The sequence below is a fragment of the Heterocephalus glaber genome, unplaced genomic scaffold (genome assembly GCF_053883595.1).
Source record: "Heterocephalus glaber isolate CG9 unplaced genomic scaffold, H.glaber_assembly_v1.0 deba00001666, whole genome shotgun sequence".
Classification (NCBI taxonomy): domain Eukaryota; kingdom Metazoa; phylum Chordata; class Mammalia; order Rodentia; family Bathyergidae; genus Heterocephalus; species Heterocephalus glaber.
In genome coordinates, this window is record NW_028258406.1 from 16,761,055 (window position 1) to 16,782,489 (window position 21,435).

At 36.4% G+C, this 21,435-nt stretch overlaps 1 protein-coding gene across 5 annotated transcripts in view; it reads left to right on the forward strand.

The window, feature by feature from the left end:
- Nucleotides 1-21,435, forward strand: part of Lrch1 (leucine rich repeats and calponin homology domain containing 1) — a 193,645-nt gene that overhangs the window by 165,570 nt on the left and 6,640 nt on the right. For 2 of the 5 annotated variants that reach the window (XM_004844198.4, XM_004844199.4), the window contains 4 exons: nucleotides 2,998-3,107; nucleotides 6,340-6,477; nucleotides 9,936-10,013; nucleotides 18,239-20,143. In XM_004844198.4, the coding sequence (XP_004844255.2) occupies nucleotides 2,998-3,107; nucleotides 6,340-6,477; nucleotides 9,936-10,013; nucleotides 18,239-18,445 (533 nt within the window). In that variant the 3' untranslated portion in view covers nucleotides 18,446-20,143. Of the gene's footprint in view, nucleotides 1-2,997; nucleotides 3,108-6,339; nucleotides 6,478-8,687; nucleotides 8,764-9,935; nucleotides 10,014-18,238; nucleotides 20,144-21,435 lie in introns of those variants that run through there. The other 3 variants (XM_013072043.3, XM_004844200.4, XR_002394648.2) reach the window with 2 other exon arrangements.

Sequence of the window (21,435 nt, forward strand, 5' to 3'; positions counted from 1 at the left end):
AAGGCTGTCTTTAAATATTGCCCTGTAGCCTCAAATTGAACTTTTATTTCCCTGAATTAAGTAAGAGTTCTTGAAATGTATGGTAGAGATATGGAATTAACAAAAAACAGAGTAATTTTTCCATGAATCAGTTTCCTGAGGTTATGGCCCAGATTGATCACTGGGTTTATTATTAAATATTACTTGAAAAAAATCACAAGGAATGTAATTATAGCTACCTTAGTACTCTAAGTAAAATTATTCTGTCATAACAAAACTAGAAAAAAAAGCTGGCAAATTTATTATTAGCCTAAAGAGTTTGTTTTAAATTCTCATCTATTTCATGGAAATTAATATACTTAAAAAACTAGTAGTTCTGTAATCATGATTTCTAATAATTTCATGTACATTTAAAGCCTTTGTGTTAAAAACTACTGTTCACATATTTCTAAACATTTTTGATTACTTAACATTCAAAGAGAAAATATCCAAACATGCATGTTGTAGTCTTAAGATGCACAGGCATTTAAAATGAAAAGTAATGCTAGGAAATTGAAGTGCAGACACCAGTGCATTATCTTGAGCGTCCTCACAGGGCTCCAATAAAGCATAAATGCTTGAATTATGAGCTGTTAAAAGCTCCCAGTTCATGAAACTTCCTGATAGTTTCATATTCAGAGTGAAAACTGCCAATAAAAACATATTGAAAATATTAAATATGCTGTATGAGATAAGAATACCCTAGAGAAAGGTAAAGGACAATAAAACCTCCAAAGAACACATGAAGTTTATTTCAGTGATGTTGGGGCGCCCCTTGCCTGTGTATATGTGTATTACCCAACTCTGTCCACATTCCTTGACATTTTTGGTAAATGTGGTTGAATTGTTTTGTTTAGGAGACACAGATTATTTCTAAATTTTACATCTTAATACATTTATCTTTGAATTGCTGTGCTTCAGTGGGTAGATTTTTTTCTTTTGCTCAAGATGGTCTAAAGGCAAATTTAATGAACTCTCAAGTTGTTTCCGTCCGTCCTAAATTTGTCAAATTTTCCCTCATTTCCCTTGGCTCTGTGAACTCTTCATCTCTCTTTGCCTGGTCACGCTTTCCTTCTGTTGCTGGCTTTGCTATTTTTTAAGCAATCGGTCTCACTTTCTGTGGGCTTTGGCTTTCTTTGTGAGCCTCGGTGACCAGCCCTCCTCTGACAAGATGCCCTTCGCTCTCTTTGCCTGGGACTTCCCTGGGTGGTGTCCTGTGGAGGCCCAGGCCACAGGCTGGCTCTGCTGGAAATTCCAGAAGGAAAAAGGCCTTATGCATATTACTAGATCATCCTCTTTCTCCATTAACTGGGAGTCAAGGATTTAAGATGTGTCAACTTGCCGATCTTCCCTAGAAATTCAGAATGCTGATTCAAATATCCTAGAACTGATATAAGAAGAAAATCCAAAGGGACAGATTGAGATTACAATGATGTAGTTAGGTGAGCACAGGATATTTAATTATATGGAGTGGACTCAAGGCTGTTCATTCAAGATGTTATACTTGTAAAACATTTAATTTTTAAAAAATCGAATTTTGAATTTCTAAAATGGCCCATAGGAAAATCTTTATCAAGATAGAATAAAAGTTGCATATTCTGCTTCTTTTTGATTGTTCAGATTATACTGAGGGAAACTACTGTGATTATAGTTTGCCAGTGCAACTTTCTGTGTGGTTTTTTAACACTGGAATTCTTTGCCCAAAAATTCTTAAAGGTCTCCCCTATGCTCCCCAATCTGAAAATCTATAGGATGGAGGAGGAATCAAACACAGCTCTTAGCAGCTCTTTGTTCCCACTTGTATACATGGAAAGTTGACAGTCTAGGATAAAAATCTCTAAGAAGGAAAAAAATCAAGTTTAAATCTTCTTTGGGCTTTGTATCATGAAAAATCAATTAAAATAGATTTTTTTTTGCCTTCTTGATTGATCTTTGAAGGATATTATCCTCTAGAAGTTAATCTTACATGACTGTTTGTGGAGTACTTGGAACTGAACCTAGGGCCTCCATAGGCAAGGCAAGTATTCTACTTCTGAAGTACATCTCCACCCAAGAGAACATCTGGGAGTTTTCTATTTTGTGTTGGTTTGCTTTGATTTTGGTTTCTTACACTGGAAATTGAATTCAGGTCCTTCACACTCAGCTACATCAATAGCCCATTTTATTTTTTATTTTGAGGCAGGGTCACACTATTTCACTAAGTTGCCCAGGGTGGCCTCAAACTTTCAGTCCTCCTGCCTCAGCCGCCCAGAGTGCTGGGACTATAGGCATATACTTTAATTCCTTCAACAGGAAGCATTGTTATTAGATACTATCCTCAGAGGTTATAACTTTAAGAACCTAAAGCCAATGATGATTTCTTAAATTGCCTCTAATCCCACCAGCCTTCCTGAAAGCAGTCTGTGTCATCTCTAAAGAGCTGGCTTCTTGGGTACTTGGTCACTGACACGATAAAAGGCAGCCTTTTTCCATGCAACACTCAAATAGGTAATCTTCTCTATCATCACTTAGCTTTTACTTAGGCTTACAAAAATGTTATGCTAACAAAAACATTAATCTACACTTATTTTTAACATGCAAAGCAATTCTAGCATCTGCTTGAGATAAATTATCTGAATTCAATGAAGGAATTTGGATACAAATTAAAATTTAGAATGAAGACGGTGGAAAAACTAAAGAGACAGAGTCTGTCCAAGAAGTAGCCTGTAATGGTCTCCACAGTGACTCAGACTCTTCCCTGGGTTCAGGTTATTGCCACAAAGAAATACAACCCAATATAATTTAAAATACAGTCTCCTTTAGAATATTTGATTCAAGCTTTTCCTGTGAACTCAGAATTTCTTTGTTTCTCTGAATGGTAAATAAATTATTTGGGATGAATAAAGAGATTATTTGTTTAATTTAAATATGAACAGCCCTGTTTGTTAGGCAACCTGTGCAAGGCCAAATCTAAGGGATTGTCTTCCCTTTCTGTTATAGTGTTTCTAAGACCTCAGAGAAATCTGGAATCCATAGACCCACAGTTTACTATTCGGAGAAAAATGGAACAGCTACGAGAAGAAAAAGAACTGGTGGAACAACTCCGTGAGGTACTCAAAAAATGCTATATAACTGAATAATAATTTTCAGATTGAAGCAGCATTTCATATTTTTAAAAAAATAGACTTTGAAGCATTGCGAATGACAGTAGTTTCAAACCTAGTTAGGTCACTTACTGACTGACATTGGGGAAATCACTTAATAATCCCATGTATCAGTTTCTTCATGTACTAAAAACATAGTTCTAATCTATTTTAGTGGGGTCTTGAGAAAAATACAAGAGGCTGTAAGTAGAAATAATACAAACTTATAAATACTGATATTATTTCAATTCTGGTGTACTTTAAATGATACACTGTCATTTATTTTCTTAATAATAATATTCCATCAATTAATTTAAAGATGTTTGTAATTGTCCTCAACAGGCAGACCATTTGAGTTCCTCCTAAGGATGAAGTCTTAAAATGGAGGCTATTGACAATTTTAATCTTGGTAATGGCAGGGACTAGGACTGATTAGTTCTTCATTGTAACTTTTAGTTTCTGGTGGGGGGGACTCTGTAGGTATTTGTGTACCCTTACAGTCTTTTTGTCTAGTTAGGAAGATTACATATGGAAGGTAAAATACTGCAAGAAGCCATGACCAAGGAAGAAGACATTGGTATTTGTAACTAAAGACAGAAAATTATGAATTATAATTTAAGTTCTTTATATTCAAGGCAAAGTACCAGTTATAACTCAGAAGAGGATAAAAAAAACTTCTTCTCCAGGTCTCCTTTCACCACTCTCTTTCAAGTATTATTCTGGGTGATGCACATAGGTGAGAACAAAAAAACACCTTACTCTTATGAAGCCTGTAGAGTATTGGAGATACTAAATAAGAAAAGAAAGAGAAAGAGAGAAATACAGAATGTCAGATAGCAATGGAGTCTGCCAAGGTATGAAAAAATCCTATCAATAAAGTTTAAATTAAATTAAGGTAGATCATCATCTCTGTTTTTACAGATGATACTTCCTTTTTGGTTTAGCAGATAAGGAGGGCAGGATTTAAAAGACAAGCATTTAATAAAGTCACTGGGGTTAATTCATAAGCACAAAGAGAAACTCAGACCTGTTATTTGCCCAGAGGATTTGAATGTGCTGTAAACTTGAAAGATAAACTTTTCAGGATACATGAAAATAAGATTAAAGTTAAGGTCTCTTAATTAGCGATATCTCACAATGTCATCTTAAACCTGGGTCATACTACTTATTTATGCTTTAATTTAGTGAGATAAAATAGAGAATGAAGCAGTGCCTAAAAAGTTATACAGCCGTTCTGAAAGAGATTTCTATAACCCTATTACATGCACTATTTTTCAAGTTTTCATTTATTAGAAATCACCAAATTAAGCTATCCATTCTTAGGTGATTGTCTAGTTTAAAAGAGCTTCTGTTGCAAACCAGAAACTTTCCTTCAAGATTTTAAAATTGACTTCTTTACTTCTGCTACTAAGAAGATTGAGTAGACATGTTTTCCTACTCCTCCCCTAAAATCCTTATGCAGTGTTTATAAAACCAACCCTAAAAGGACAGAAGAGGGCAGGCTGGCTCAGGACTTGAGGAACAATGTGGTAATGAGCTCCAGGAGCTTTCTTGTCCTTGGATGTGTCAGACTTGGAGCTGAAGGAACTAGAAACACTAATGGGCTCATATTTTTAAAGAAGGAGAAAGCCTTAACAAAAGCCTGCTTCTTCTAGCCAGACAACCAGGAAATGGGCAATCTCTCAAGACAGAAAATATTTAGACAAAAAATGCCCTGCTCCAGCTGAACACCAAAGGAAAGATTAGTGGTCCCACCCTCCCCACTCTAGCAAAGGCCAAGTCAGGAGGCGGGACTTGTGCCCCACAGGGTTGATGTCAGAGAAGGCAAAATTGGAGCCAGAATTTCATACCCCTCTGCTTCCACAGTGCCATTGGGAGAGCATCTCTCCCCAGCTGGAAGAAAACACACCCCTACCCCAAGCCCCTGGCCACCAGAGACCAAGAGAAAAACCTAGACTTCTACACTGATCTGGCAGTAATGAGATGAAATTCTACCTTCACTGTCAGAGTGATATCCAAAAATACAGACAGCTGAATGAAACAGGTTTAAATATGTTCAAGCGTCTCTTAATATGGCACAAAACAAAAGATGTTCAGGCTTTGATAGAAAATCATTCACCACACCAAGAACTAGGACAACCATAAACCAAGTGAAAAATGACAATTCACAGATGGTAGCCCTGACATGGCAGAGAAGTTACAAATTACTGACGAAGGGATTAAAGCAACCATGACAAAATAACTTCACCAAGCAATGACAAATATGGTTGCAAGAAAGGAAAAGGGAACCTAGGGCATCTCAGCAGTGAAACAGAAGAGCAGAACTACAAAGAAGAGACAAATGGAAATTTAGAACTGAAAAATACATTATCCAAAATAAAACGTCTGGTGGATGGGCTCCATGGCAGAAGAGAGGAGACAAAGGAAAGAACTGGAATGGAGGTTACAAAGGAAATAAAGAGAAATGATCTAATATGAACAACAGAGAGAAAACAGACTGAAAATCAATGAACAGGCCTCGGGGAACTATGAGAGTGAAACAAAAAATTTAAACTCATGTCATGGGAGTTGCAGAAGCAAAGGAGAAAGAATATGGGGCAGAGAGTGTTTTTAGGATGGGGAGCAGTGGGTGTGGCATAAAAGGGCAGCATGAGGGATCTTTGCAGTGTTGGGAATGTTGTCCACCTTGACTCTGTTCATGTTAGTATTGTGGTGGTTTTGCAAGTTGCTGCCGTTGGAAGAAACTATGCAAAGCGTAGATGGAATCTCTCTGAATTATTTCTTACAACTGCATATGAATCTAGAATTCCTCAAAATTAACAGTTTAATCTTTTTTAAAAAGACTAATTGATATCTCAATAAAATGTAGTCATTGAGAAAAGCATCCCTTTATCCCTCTTCTACCCCATGAAGGATTCATTGTATGTTTTCATATCAAGGGCTGAAAAAACTTGAACTCAAGAGTGATTCTGTCATTCTTTTAATTCTAATTTTAAAATTTGAGATACAATGAAATTTGGCTCTGTACAGGGGGATTTTGTGTATTGTTTGAAAAAAACAAATGATGTCAGTGTTTTCTGAGCATCCTTATTCTTGTCTCCAAAACGAAACTAGTGGCTCAATTCATAAATACTTGCAGCTGCATTTTTTTTTTTTGCCCTGAAGAGTGTCCATAGCTACTGGCTTTCTTCTTTCACAGAGCATAGAGATGAGACTGAAGGTCACTCTTCATGAAGACCTGGGAGCCGCACTCATGGATGGTGTTGTGCTCTGCCACCTGGTCAATCACATCCGCCCACGGTCTGTTGCCAGTATCCATGTACCCTCCCCGGCAGTTGTAAGTAACACCATATAAAGGGTAGCTAACTCTAACGTGAAACACTCTTCTTAAGAAGACAGTGTGGTCAGTTAAGAATGCCAGTGTGACAAATAGGCCCCCTGCTCCAATCCTTTCTTTTGGGCCCCAAACAACTAGAAGAACAAATCACAGGAATGAGTCTGAATGAAACAACATTTTCACTAAAAAGGGAGAATATTAAAGTAAATATGTAGATGGCTGAAAATAGCTTTATTTCAGATATCAAATTTAAAGAAATTACTGAAATTACTGCTAACTTTAGGACTGTAGAAATGTAAAGATCCACTTTTCACATAGGGTTATTTAAACAGTGAGAAGTCTTTACAGAAAGCTCCTTTTGGTTGATAGCGTTCCTTCAACATGGGATCTCTTTCTTTTATTGTCATTGGGGATTTTAGAATAGTCTTGTAAAGATGTGCAGTCTATGGAAAATATTGTGACTAACCTGTTAAGCCAGAGGTCAGTCAGCAAGACACGAATTAGACTCCTTCATCATACTGTGCTCAGGGACTCTTTGAAGATGGTAGAAAGGTGGGGAATAGGACCCCACTAACGCCCCCTAAAGCCTCATCCTCCCTGATAAAACCTGCCTGTAAGATCCTCGTTCTAGATACCACAGAAGAATAATTTCTACTCAGTTTTTTCTGTGTGTTGGGAGAAGCAGAAGAATTTAGGGGCTAAGAATATAAGGTTTGGATTAAAATTCTGGATGTACTTCTAAAAGCCATATGACTTTGGGGCAAATTATACATCCTGTCTCTAACTCAATTTGTTCTTCTCTATAATGGACGTGTTCTTAAGAGGAGGCTATTCACATAAATATGAACCATTCGTGTCATTAGTGCTTATATAGAGCACATTTTAAAAATTCAGAACCTCTCATCTCAAGGTACTGTATAGTGTTTGTAAGATGCAGTACTTTCGCATGTTAAGTGAAAACTGTTGAGATACTCTCTTCTCCCTCTCTCTTCCCCAGGAAGGCCTCATTATGGTATTATTTATCCTACATTTTTTTCTCTTGGAACCAGAAATACTATTTGATGATTCCATTTCAATGATTTCCTTTCTGTAATGTTGAATATATTTTTCCTCTGAAAACCTTGACTCTTTTCACCTCAGAAACATACAGCAAATAGACTGCTTTGGCTCATCTTTCAGATCTCCTCTGGAAGCCTTAGTGTGGGACACTAAATTCCATCCTGTAATCCAATCTGAAACTTTCCAGACTCTGTTACAAACAGGGTTCAGACTGCCGTAAAATTGCCTGAGCCATATGCAAAATTCTTCTTTAATTATTTTTCCCAAATTCTGTGAGAAACACTACGGACTCTTCAACCTCCCACTGGAATATACAACTATCATTTCATAAGAACTCTTTTATAAGGTGTTAAAGGACACAATCAATATATACTTTATATATTTTATTAATTTTTTCAGGGAAAATACTATAGTATTTTAGAAATCATTTGTTTTTATATCTTTTTAAAAATTTTTTAAATTGAAAAATTAATGTCTGGTTGGAAAAAATAGAGAAAAGAGAGAAAAACAGAAGAATAAGTTGGCCTTTATCTTACACTCAAAGACAACTATCGTTAACCTTTTATCTTCTTTACTGTTAACATTTTCTGTATTTTTAATTAGGGCTTCTTATATATACCATTTAGTGGTATTTAAAAGTTATTATTAAAGCTTAAGTATTCCCTGTCATTAAAATTTTTCCTAAATATCTGTGTTAATAACTGTAACATACTTTAGTCTATGCTATAATAGTGTTTCTTTTTAGAAGTGCAGTTTGTTTCTAAGTGTCCACTTAACAAAAATTCTTCATCTTGAAGCTATTTTTGACAGCCCAGCCATGCTGTAGCCATAGAACCTGCTTCCTGTCACTGCTCTATGACAGTACCTCTCGACTCCAGTCAGGCATAGGCAGCTGTCTGCCTAGAATACTGCTCCTGACCCTGCCCCACATCTTGGCCCTTCCGCATCACTATCGTCCAATTTCCTCTGCTTCAGTTCTTTCAAGGAGGCAAACCATCCTTGACCCCTTAAAACTGGGTCCTTTTGCAGTTTGTATTTTCCCTTACAGCAACCCCATTACAACTAAGAACTATCCTGTGTTATATTACAGTTTCCTTTGCCAACTATGCTACAGCTAAGTGATGTAAGAGTTGTGTCTTTTGATTCCACAGTTTTATCTTTAGCACCAAGACCAGTGTCTGGCACATAGTGAACAATAAATACGGTTGTTTGCCTCATCAGCACTAGGTGAGAGTGCCTTTCCTTGCCAGCATTAACCATTCTAACCTTTCATTCCTGAAAGTAATGTCCATTTTTTACTCCAAGCTGAGAGAATATAATGGTGAACAGAATCACTGTTATTGCCCATATGCTAAAAGACCATTCCTTAGAAAAATGAATATTTTCAGTTTTTGAGAATTTGATAAGCAAAACATTGGCATCTCAATTGGTATAACTTTTGATTCTTTGACCAATGGTGACAATTCTTTAACCAATATCTAACAATTAAATATTGTATTTGTTGCAAGAACTTTTCTATTTAAAGCTACAATCTTAGAATAGGTCCTCCCTCAATTTCAGAGATGGGAAATCATTGGTCTATAGATTGAAACATGCCATCTATTGGCTTGTTCTGGGCTGACCTAAGTATTTTGATTTTTTTTTTCTGGTACTGGGAATTGAACCCAGGACCTTGCACTTGCCAGGCAGGCAGGGTGCCACTGAGCTATATCCCCAGTCCTAAGCATTTAGAATAATGTGAAGCCTCACTGGACTTTCACAGAAGACCCCCTCAGAACTATAAGTAGATGACAGAAGACTGTGGGCCCAAAGGATCAGAGACAAAAGCTGAGATTTCCATGTGATGAAATGCCTCTTGGTGCCCTGTCTGCCTCATCTAGAACCTGCTCTTCTGTTATTCCCATGTCCCTTCCTCATGTCTGTTCTTCCTTTTTGCATGGGCTTCACTTTTGCACGTGCTCTGATGTGCTAGGGGGATGGCAGAACCACCCAGGCAGCTGCTTGGCTTGTCTTCGTGCAGATCACGATGGGGGTATAACTTCCTCCCTAGCCAACCAAGATGGAGAATATTTGTTAGGCCTCCATGTTATTCCACATAGCAACAGACTTACTTTCTTTTGTGTAAAGGGAGGCATTTTAAATAAATTTTTAAATAAATACTGTGAAGATTTAGATTTTAATGTTGATAAGATTAGAGTCACTTCACTCTCACTTTTAACAGGATAAAGTCAATCTTTATAAAGCATGGCTTCTGTGCTATGTTGGATCTGTCATGCTTCTTGCTTTCCTTTTTAAGGAAACTAATCATAGAATATTAAAATTTATCAGGAAAGTATTTCAAATTTTGCCATGTCTACTCTTTTAATAATACATTATTTCTGTATATTTGCATTTTACAGCCCAAACTTAGCATGGCTAAATGCAGAAGAAATGTGGAAAACTTTTTAGAAGCATGCCGAAAACTAGGAGTACCAGAGGTAACATCAAACTTAGTTCAAATAACCATATTTTAGTAAAAATTGTGTCTATGTGTTTGAATCATTGAATAGATGTAACCCTTGTACATGTATTTTTAGTCTCATTCTTTCTCAGAGACTAATCTTAAATATATTGTATAAAATTTTAATTTAAATTGCTCTATTGTAGCAAAATTAAAATAACTACACTATACATTCATTTCTAAGAACAAAGGGAAAATAATATAAGATTTTGAAATCTGAAATTCCACACTTGCAAACAAATTAATCAGCTAGATTAATTAGAATCAGTAGCTTCTTTAAGAGCAGAAAGTGATGAGGCTTTGAGTGAGCAAGAATTTTGGAGCTGATGTATTCCCTATTCAAAACTCCTACTCAGACTGTAGTTACCTCCTAATTGTTGATTTTCATTCATTGGAGTTTCATTTTGAGTATGTGAATCAAACTAACCAACGCTATATACTACAATTATTCTTATCACTAATGACAATTTTATTTGTTGCTTTATAGTTTAACTATTTATATTTGCATTTTTCTCTTTTAGTTAGCTGTAGGCCCAGATGGCAGTTATCTGTAGCTAGCCCAACTCTTTGTTGTCTTCCTCTTTCCCTTTCCCAGGCGCAGCCCCAGCCTTGCTCTCAGAAAAATGGTTGATTCCAGGGCTTTGAAAGACTTTGCTGTTAGTAACATAAAGTAATTTTTCAGAGGCACATGGGCCAATTCATTCAGAATTTGGGGGTACTATATAAATGGAGAGAAGTTTCTCATCATTGTGCTAAACACAAATGGGTAGAAATTATATTTATGACTTATGCCCCAGGGATAAAGTAACTTAATCTATCATGGAATGACTCTTTTTGAGTATGTGAAAGAAATACATTTCAATTTAAGTCTACTCAGCGATAGGAGTTATTAAAAGTGAAAAAGGCTTTTGCTCCCCTCTTAACATTTCTTTCTTCTCAACTATTTTTTAGCTTGTTGTAGTTCAGGCGTGGGTGGGTTAGTGGTAGAATTCTAACGTTGTTTGAGGAAAAAGAGAACATTGTTAAAACATCCTTATGTCAGAACTGTATCAATAAAAGAAATAAATTCTTTTTTTAAAAGAGTAGTTTTTATATGATGGACTAAATGTCTGTGTGATCCTTTCGTCTTTCAACGGTGTTAATCTATGTATCTATATTATATGTACATATTTTAATATTGTATATACATTCTTGGCTTCATATATTTGTGAAACTACTTACCTTTTCTAATGACTTAATTATGTCATGGACCAATAAGTAATTTTTCATTTGTGAATGCAAACTCTCATGCCAAGTTCTGGATGATAAATTATTCATGTCTCTGCTAGATAGCACTGATGAGCTATGATTTAAGCCCCTGTGCTTATTTTAAACTCATCAATTTTTTTTGGCTTATAATGATACAAAATGAGATAGGTATGCCCTTGCCCATTTGAGTAAAAGTCAGTAATTGCAATTTCTTTTTTTAATTAAGAAAAAGGCAATTAAATTTTTTAAACACAGAGCAAAATTTATCATAATTTCTGAATTATTCCCCTAGCAGTGTCTCTTGCATGTATAGGCAACTATAATTCCCAAGAAAGTTGAAATAGAGGAAATGAATGAACTTTTCTTCCAATGTCCCAGTTAACTATGCTTAGTAAAAAGTATGTCATATGTCACTTAGGATATTTTTGAAATCATTTTTAAGATTTTAGGTGATTTTCAAGTCTTCAGTTGTGTGTATTTGTATGTGTATGTACTTTCCACCATAATGGATAGTGCAACAGCAGTTTACTGGTGTCTAGAGTTACTTTAAGGTCACTGCTAGTAGAAAAAGTCTATTAGTACTTGAAATTCTTGAGTGAGAATGTTAATGTAAACAAAAATTCTAGTGAAAAACCATAAATTCAAAAGCAATTTGGAAAAAAATATTCTAGTGGAAAACCATAAGTTCAAAAGCAAATTTGGAAAGCAATTGGCAGATCTCTCTGTATATTCCAGTCAGCATGTTTCATCTCAAAGTATTCATGCAAAAATGTTTTCATCAGGAATAGAACACTAAGTTGTGAGACCAGATGACCTCCTTGCTCTTAGGTATGTGTACTCCTTTCACCAAAGAGGGTCAGTGTTGCAGTGTACACGTGGCCCAGTACAACTGATGATTTACACTAAAAAAGATAATTGTATCACAAGAGTACTTGCTGAGATTCTCCATCTACAATTAGATATTTAAAAAGTCTCATACTAAAAATACAAAGGATTTATATCATTTTTATTGCATCAAACTTAATTATTTAGGTAAATATTTATTAACTTCGCAGTGATCAGAATTGTTCATTCTAATTTACAAGCTTTTTCTGCTTTCTTCTTTATCCATATCTTATCTATCCCAAGCTGTGGAGATCTTGAGTTCTGCATTTTTTAAGCTAAATATCTAATTTATATCATCCTGTAATAGAATCATCATTTAAAACTACAAACTAAAGTCAGGGTAAGCAGTTTACATATCAGGCACATATGGGTGGGATACAGTACCTGAGCAGATTTAGTTAAATGATTACATGTCAAGTCCTGCGATGGTATGGAAGCAAATTTAAAATTGTTCTGATTATTATAGTTCATTATATTTTCTTTAGAAGTCCCCATGGACATAATCCCAGATATTTTCCCCAGGGTTGGTCAAGGTTCATGAAACATTTATGTGTGATTCAGCAGCTAGAACCACAGAACCAGTCTGTGGTTTGTTGAACATGCAGGAAATGTGTCTGTGCAGGATGTGGCAGGATTGTACCAAAATTCATTGAATAAATAGTTGAGGGTTGTGAATGGGACTGTCCTTCATTGGAATGTTAATCACACTTTTTATTGGCAAGTAGGAAAGAATGGTTTTAGAGTGGCTTGCCTATAAATGTGTCTTCTTCAGTGGGCTGCATTCAGAACTGTAGGCAGGATGAGGTGCCATCCACATCCTCTGTGGTGTTCAGATTGTGCAGCTGACTTTGGCCTCTGTGCTTGCCTCCATGTGGTTTCAGGGACAGGCCTTAGTGGGCTCCTGAATCCTTCAGGATAGATCTTTGTGTCACCTAAGAATCTGAACCTAGTTAGGCCTTGGGGTTATGTGGCCATTTATGACCATAGAAAACAGGTATTTATTTGGTTTATCAGAGAAATTTTTCTACTCAACTTGAAATAAGCAGCCTTAGTCTCAGAACTCTTTAAGGAGCAAGGACCTAGTTAACAGACTTGCCTTCTTTATGGGAGGAGGAACTCAAAAATAGCTTTGTTTACTAGCTGCCCAGCCCTTCACCTCCAGAGAAAAGAGCAGATTAAGGGCAGACAGTGGCCACTTGCTGCCTGTCTGCGTGGCCCAGGGCCCTTCAGGACTGTAGGAGGTTGCATGTTTCCATCCCATGTCCACAGGGATGTCCCTCAGTTTCTGCACCAATGAAGTGGACTTAATATCCTGAAATATATTCGGATGCTAAGAAGATTGCATTAATATAAGTGGAATTATGGCTGAGTTTTTCTTTTCAGTACCTTTGATATTTGCATTTTTGTTGTTTATAATGAGAATTTCTATTTAAAATAGTAATAAATTTTCTACTATAACCTGTTGTGAGGATTTAGGAAATTATATTTATATAATTGGTAAGAATTTTCATTATTCAAAGACATTGTATAAATTAAAGCTTCTACTTCGTTTCATCTTCATCTTGAGGAGAAATGAATTCTTTATCTTCTTTGAACCTTATACCTCTTTTTTGCTCCCAAATCAATGATTTAAGTATCAATTTAAATTAAAACCGACACCTTTTTTGGAGTAGTGAGATTCTTACTAACGTATTTATTTTAATTTTGTGTTTATCTTGACTAATTCTTACATTGAATAACCAGAGTGGCACATTGATAGGTTTATTATTATTATACCAACTTTTAAGTTCCAATTTATTTAGAAGAGCCCATCTCTAACATATAAAATCAGTCCATATTTTATTGGTATTGTGTTTATTCACTTAAACATCCTTTCCCATTTGAATCCCCATTGGTTACCTCTGGTCAGGAGTCTGACAGCCTTTCATATGTGCATAGTTCAGAATAAGTCATTTTATGCAGTGAATGTGCCAATGTTTTCAGGTATAGGTCATCTCTAGCAAAGCATCAAAGAATCCATACTGGAGAGAAACCTTAAAAATGTAATGAATATGTTAAGATCTTTAGTCAAATTTGATATCTTGTACACGGGAGCACTCAAAGCAGAGAAAAATCTTACAAATTCAGTGAGTGTAGCAAAGCTATTAGTGTGTGTTTAGGGCTAAGCATGTAATTCTTACTGGAAAACTATGGCAAGGTCTTCCTTCACAATTCCTAACTTAGAATTCATTGGAGATTTCATCCTGGAGAGAAAGTAGTGAATGAGGCAGAAGTATTCAGTGTTCGAGTCTTAGCAAACATTGTAGTATTCCCACTGGAAAGATAATTTTCATGTGTAATAAATGAGGCAATCCTTGAATTATCATTTAAGTCTTACTAGCCATAAGCTAATCCATAATGGAGAGAAACCTTACCAGTATATTGGATGTAACAGTCCCTTAAGGTGAAAATCTGACATTACTATTCACCAAAAAATTTACACAAGAAACACAAATGGAATGAGAGTCATGAATCTTTTAGTACGCATTCAATCCTAAGTACATCAGAAAGTGTATGTATATACATATATAAAAAACCTTAGAAAAATTAATCAATTTGGAAAATCCTATCTTCAGTGTTCACACTTCAGTATACATCAGATAACCCATACTGGAGAGAAACCATAGAAAAGTGATGAATGTGCACATCACACCTTGTGCTGGGAAATTTGTACATGACTGATATCTTAGAAATGCCATGAGGATGGCTAAAACTTCATGATGAATTCCAGCAATAATCAACATCCCAATTCCTACTAAAGAGCAACACCCTTAAAATTTACTAGGCACCAAGTGATATACTTTTGAGGAAGCCATACAAAGGTAGTTGTCATGTTAAGGTTATTAGCTGAGCATCAAGTCTGTGAAATAAAATAATTGAACTGTGGAGCAACCTTACAAATGTAATCAATATTGTGAGTTTTTTTTAATCAAATGTTCATTTTGTTATAAAAGGATTTGTTCTGGAGTGAAACCAGACAAAAAACCTTCACTTTTGCCAGGTGTGATGGTTCACGCCTGTAATCCCAGCACTTGGGAGGCTAAGCCAGGATGATAGCCACAGTTTGAGGCCAGCCTAGGCTACATAGTTAAAAGTCACCCCAAGTGGGCCCTGTCTCAAATACAAAAAATGTTCATTCTTCAAAGATGTGTCCTTGAGATTCACTAATGAATTCATACTGCAGAGAACTCTTACAAATATAATACTGATATAAATTAACCAATTCTCACAATGTACTCCATATCATAGAATTTATATGAAGAATAAATAAGTATCCAAGGTAAAAAAAAAAAAAAAGAATAAGTCATTTTAGAAGCAGAATCCTCAAAAAATTTTAAATTGCATTTCTAGATAAATTAGCTTACTAATATTGGAGTTATACTTTAAGTCCATAAAATTGGCAGTCCGTTGTCATATATTTAGAAAGAGCCTCCCAGAACCAATTAACAATGAGTACCAAGGTACCACCATATTGACTTTTAAAATTAAAATTATATTTAAATAAATTAAATATATTCCAATTTTCTAAATAAGACTCCTGCCTAGATAGGGATTCCACTTAGATTTTAGACTATACGGTACCTAGAACTTCTATAAAAACTAGACCTGTTGTCAGATCTGTCTACATTTCTGTTTGTTTTCATAGTATTTGAGGAAAATGAGCCATTCTTTAATAGTAATCTCAGCCGCACTTGTAATAGCAATAGCAATCTCAGTGTATATTCTAAGCAAATCACTAACCTCTGCAGGTTGTGGTTTGGTTCTTTATAATGGGAATCACCATCCCCCTTTGCCTTTGAAGGTTCTAAGTGATTAACTGAATTTTTTCAAATGCCGTTAGTAATTATCAGTGCTCTACAAATATATGATGAAGTTTTGTCTCTTTAAATTTTTCTTATTTTTAGTATTTTTCCAGTTTTAATTTTCAGAAAGAAATGAAGTATTATTTTGAAATTCCTCTCATTAAGGCTAAATTTTAGAAACCACAAGACCAGGAATTTCCTCACTTTGCATCATAGACACATTGGGAGGGCTGGTGGGGACTGCCCTTGACCCTGTGGTACAGGGTAGAATCAGAGAGCAGGCCTCAAGCGGCCATAGCAGCCCACCTTCTATACATTAATTATGGTGGTTAATATTTTTGCCTACCAGCCAGGCTAAGCCCCTTTTGTTTTTCTTTAGAGATTGTAATTTAATTGAAACCACCACAAGCTGTGACTGCCTTAACCACTGTAATTAAGCCCAGCTTCTGTGACATGAAAATTGTTTCCTGGATGAGAAGAATGGTCTGTGTTGGCCACTCCCTGAGGAGTGTACCCGTGAATAAGTACCCTGAAAACTGCAAAGATGCTCTGATGCCCCTGCTGGGGAACAGACCAGACATGCTCCATAGGGTTCTGGGAAATGTACTGAAATATTTGCTGGAGATAGAATGGCTTGCTTTTGACACAGAAATACCATTTTTGTGAAAATCATATTTCAGTTTGTGTGTAAACCTTTTGTCTACTGTCTGCTTTGCTCACAGTTCACTGGTTATGTACAACATTGCACTAGAAAATTCTTACTGCAATAGAAAACTTTTCTTAGATGTATCCCCATCTGTTGATCCTTAACCAACATCTGTCTCTGGTGAAATCCAATTTATGTGTAATTTTAATTCTTGGGAGAACTCTGAGCAGTAGAAGCTTGATTCCTCAAGATCCACTGAGAAAACATGCAAGATCTGAATACATGTAACGTGATTCATTAATCCTAGAAGTCTATTAAGTATCTCTACTTTCATGAGTAAAATTGAATGTTTTAAATCTTTTTTGACCCCCCTGATATTGTAATATTCCTACTTACTTGAGGTTATCAAGCTAACTTCAGCAGATACAAGAAAGGCTTTGACTTTGAGTCATCTTTCTGTTGCTCTGTGATCTGTATCTGATTAGCAAGAAAGCTAAAATAAAGGAGCAGTACTGCTGCAAAGTATGTAAAAGTTACTGTTGTATATATTTTAAATGCCTTGCCTAATTTGAAAATAAAGCTCTATTTATAGAATATATCACAAATATTTTCAATCCTTGTTTAATTTGGAAGCAAACACCACAACTTTTCTCTCTTACTGTTGTATCACTTGTAATCATTGTAAATTTTAAGCTCCATAGCTTAAAATTCTAGTTCAGGAATTCAGCGTATCAGAAAGCTGCTTCCTGACAGCAGTAGGCTGCCACAGGTCAATTCAGAATACTGAGCAGCCAAGTCTTGCATTCAGTTGAGGAAATAGGTGTTGTGCTTTCTTGCATGGTAGCTGTCAAACTGCTAACACATGGAGGCCTAGTCCTTCACCACACCTGTGCTGTGGTGAAGAAATTTACATAATAAACCTATTCAGGGATGTACTTTAATTCTAACTATACATCCCAGAAGCCACCTCTAGACCTTCGTTTAATGTCTAGTTGCAAAAAAAAAAGAAATGTAATGTACTTTTTGAGACATGTAAAGACATAATTAGAGCAAGTATTCTCCAGAGTTTATCAACAGTTTTGAAACAAAAATAAGCTAGAGGTTTGTGTTAACTTTCAGAAGCAGCCTATGTAGAATAGCGTAAAAGATGCATTAAGAGACTAGTGAAGAGGAGTGAGGATTAAACTTTAAAGTTTGTTTTTAGGTTAAGTCCTAAATTTCCCAAGTGAAAAGCTCTTCTTTGTATGCCATTATTGAGCACATGACACCACTTGAATATTAAAACTTTCCGAATGCCAGAATGATGTATAACTTACAGAATAAGCTGTTACTCAGTAGTTGAAATCTTGGCACAGGATTTCTTTGTCCTATTTGTATAAGACACACTGGATATTCTGCTTTTCTTTAGTAATGGATTAAAAGTCTTTGATGGTGGAAAGGGTTTGACCTGCTTGAACTAAGGGGTTACTCCTTGCCATTTGCTAGTAACCAAAAACGTGTGCTTCTTTTCCACCTGTTCTTCCGTGTATTTTTAATTGTATGCACTGTCTCTTTCTGTTCTAATGGCTGCCCTCGGAATAGGCTGATCTCTGCTCTCCGTTTGACATCCTGCAGTTGGATTTTCGTCACATTCAAAAGACTGTTGACACTCTGCTGGCACTCGGGGAGAAACCCCCACAATCAACTTCTGCCCTCCGCACCAGGGACCTTATAGGCTTCTGTCTTGTCCATGTTCTCTTTATAGTGCTGATCTGTATCACTTACCACTGGAATGCTCTGTCCGCCTAACGTCTGCATGTGCATCCAAATGCTCTGCTCTGGCTCCCTGGTCCATTACAGGCTCCTTGCTCCATTTGAGCCTTGCCTTGCACACTCCCATCCATCATCTCTTCAGTCCTCTCTTGACTTTTGAAGCTGAATATTTACAAACCAGATTTTTCCAGAAGCACAAACTTTGTAGAATGCAGTTCATATTCTGTAATTTCTCTCCCTCACTAAAAAACAACAGTAATAACAAAATGTGCCCATACCTCATTCTCCATCCTCCAGTGTCAGCAGCAGTGTCATACGGGTCCTCTTCCCTGTCCCATGAGCTTCTGCTGCGCTGAGCAAGGAGAAGAGAGCTCCAGGACAGGAACAGATGAGATATAGCACATGGAAACCAAACCACTTAGCTCCATTCCTTATTTGGGGCTGGGCATTTGAAGTAAGCATTTGCATTACCTTGCGAAGGAGGCAAGAAACTAACATGTCCCAATTTGATCTATAAAAATCTTTGATGATACCACTGTTGACCAAATTGAAAGTATGATCTGGAGGGTGAGTGCTAGCTGGCCATTTAGTTGAATTCCTCCCGTTTTCCTTCAAAGGGATCACCGACAAGGACCAGGGAGGGCCACCACCGACTTGCTCTCTCCTAGGCAGGAGTACTCTAAGGAGGGAGGTGCCTTCCTGCTAAAGTGCCACCTGGAGGAATCGCTTACACACCCATTTCTGTATATTTGTGCTTCTTCCTTGTTAGGTCTACCCTGATACTCTAAATAAAGCACTTTCCAGAAGTGATTTCTATTTTTGAATAAAGTAATGGATCATTTTGCTTTTTGCTACATCACATAGTAACTGCAGGTCCAGAATATGATGGACTGTATGCATTTTCAAATAAAGCCATGAGTCATGGAACATTCTTGGTCCTGGGGTTTGGGTTACTATGGCAGGAGCCAATAATAAGATTGCTTTTATTTTAGAAAAATGTACTTTCTCTAATTACTTGAAATTTCCATTTAACCTTTGATTTCCAGTGATACTAGCTAGCAAACTGCTTTATTTTTAAATTAGATTAAAGTTATGTATCAGCTATCTCCACTTTTGGAGCAATGTGACGAATTTGAAAAGTTAGAATCTTACCTAACCCAAGATATTTCTGGATTTGGGGATGTCTACAATATAAGAAGACCCTGCTCCAGGGTCCAGGGTCAAGCCAGTCTCTATCCTTCATTTTATGATGTTCCTTAGGTTGGGAGGATGATGGAGTTAATTTCCTCAGTATAAATTATTAGTTTACTGAGGTGCAAACACACGTCAGACATGGCTACTAAGATGTTAATCTTATTTTTCTGAACATTTTCATGAATCCAGGGAATTTGAGATTATTTGAAAATCCCACATATAGTTAAAATAATATATTTATATAAGATTTCTTGCTGCTAAATCAGATAAGATTTTTTAACAGGAAGCATTCTTTCTATGATAATGTGTTATCTGAGCTTTTTCCTCCTGTCTTAATGGTGATTAGTGAAATACAGGGTATGTAGAAGTTATTTAACCTCAGTTGTATTTATATAACCCACATATGTACAGTACTGAATTGCCTTTGGTGCTATCTTGTACTCGTCAATCTGTAACAATAAAATCCCTTTGTACAATGTCTGATGAGCACCCTGAGACATAAGTTGCTTAATAAACATGTTTTGGATGATTACAGTTTTATTGGCCCATTGATATATTTATTCACTGCACCCAGAGTAGCATTTCCACCCAGGTCTGCCATGCATAGAGGCTTCCTTTTAATGGTCACCATTGTTGGGTTTCCCCACTTCTTTATGAGTGGAAATGGGGAGAAAGAGTGAGCTTAACAGGGTTGCCACCTGAAAGAAAATACTAGAAATAAAAACTGAGTAGAAAACCACGTAAGGTTAAATTTTCAGGTTGAAGTGATATAGTTCTCTAGCTATGTTTATATGTCAATTCTGGCATCCACAGGACTCTTTGGGCACATTTTCATTTTTCATGTCACTGATCTATCTGTATGCTAATGTGCTGCAGTTCTTGGGATTTGCTGGATGCTGTTTTTCCATTAAGTAGTATGGTAACTAACAGAACACAATTAATTCTGCCCTTTAGGCCAAACTGTGAGTGAACTGCTCTGCCCATTTCCAAGCCATTAATTTCTGTTCAGAATAATAAGTCTCTCTAAGGTTCTTCTTCAAGGTACCCATGCACCAGTTCATGCACCAGTGTGGTGCCACCTTTGCAGCCTGACTGGGGACAGCTGCTGACCTAATATAAAGGCTGAGAGTTGGCAGAGGATTCAGTTATACAGCTTACTATGCATACAAAGTCTCCATCTTCTCACAAAAAAATACCATTGTATCAGTACTTCCTTCTAATACCTGATATAAAGAGAGAACTATTGATTGACAGTTTCTTTTTGACATAGCCGTCTGTGTTCTCTTTCTCGACGTCCTCCAGTTGGTGGCAACTCTCCATTCAGTGTCGGGAGTTCCTAAATTTGTGACAACTTTTTTCTACTACTTCTTTTGCTTTATGGACCTCTGGTTCATATGCACTTCATTTTCCTTAGTGAGAGACACTCAGGAAATGAGGCTGGTGAAGGAATCCCAAAGACAGCAGAGTTTTTGTCAATGAAGAGTAGATAAAGGCAGTTTGTATCTTGATGCTATTTGTTTGTTTACAATTTTTAATTAATTTATCTTTAAAGCCCACATCAGTCACAGTGTGAGTCATATCAGGATGAAGGGTGTTTCACTCATGGGGAAAAGTGGAGATGATATTATTACTAGGGATTGAACCTAGAGCTCTGCTGTGCACATGCCAAGCACATGCTCTATCATTGAGCTGCAGCCCTAACCCTTGATAAATTTTCTAGTATGATTTTATTTTAGGAGATTTTTCTTTTAAAATTAGGCTTCAGACTTTAAAATTAGTTTTCAATAAATAACTGATTTATTATACAGAATGTATGTGTGCTTTATTCTCCA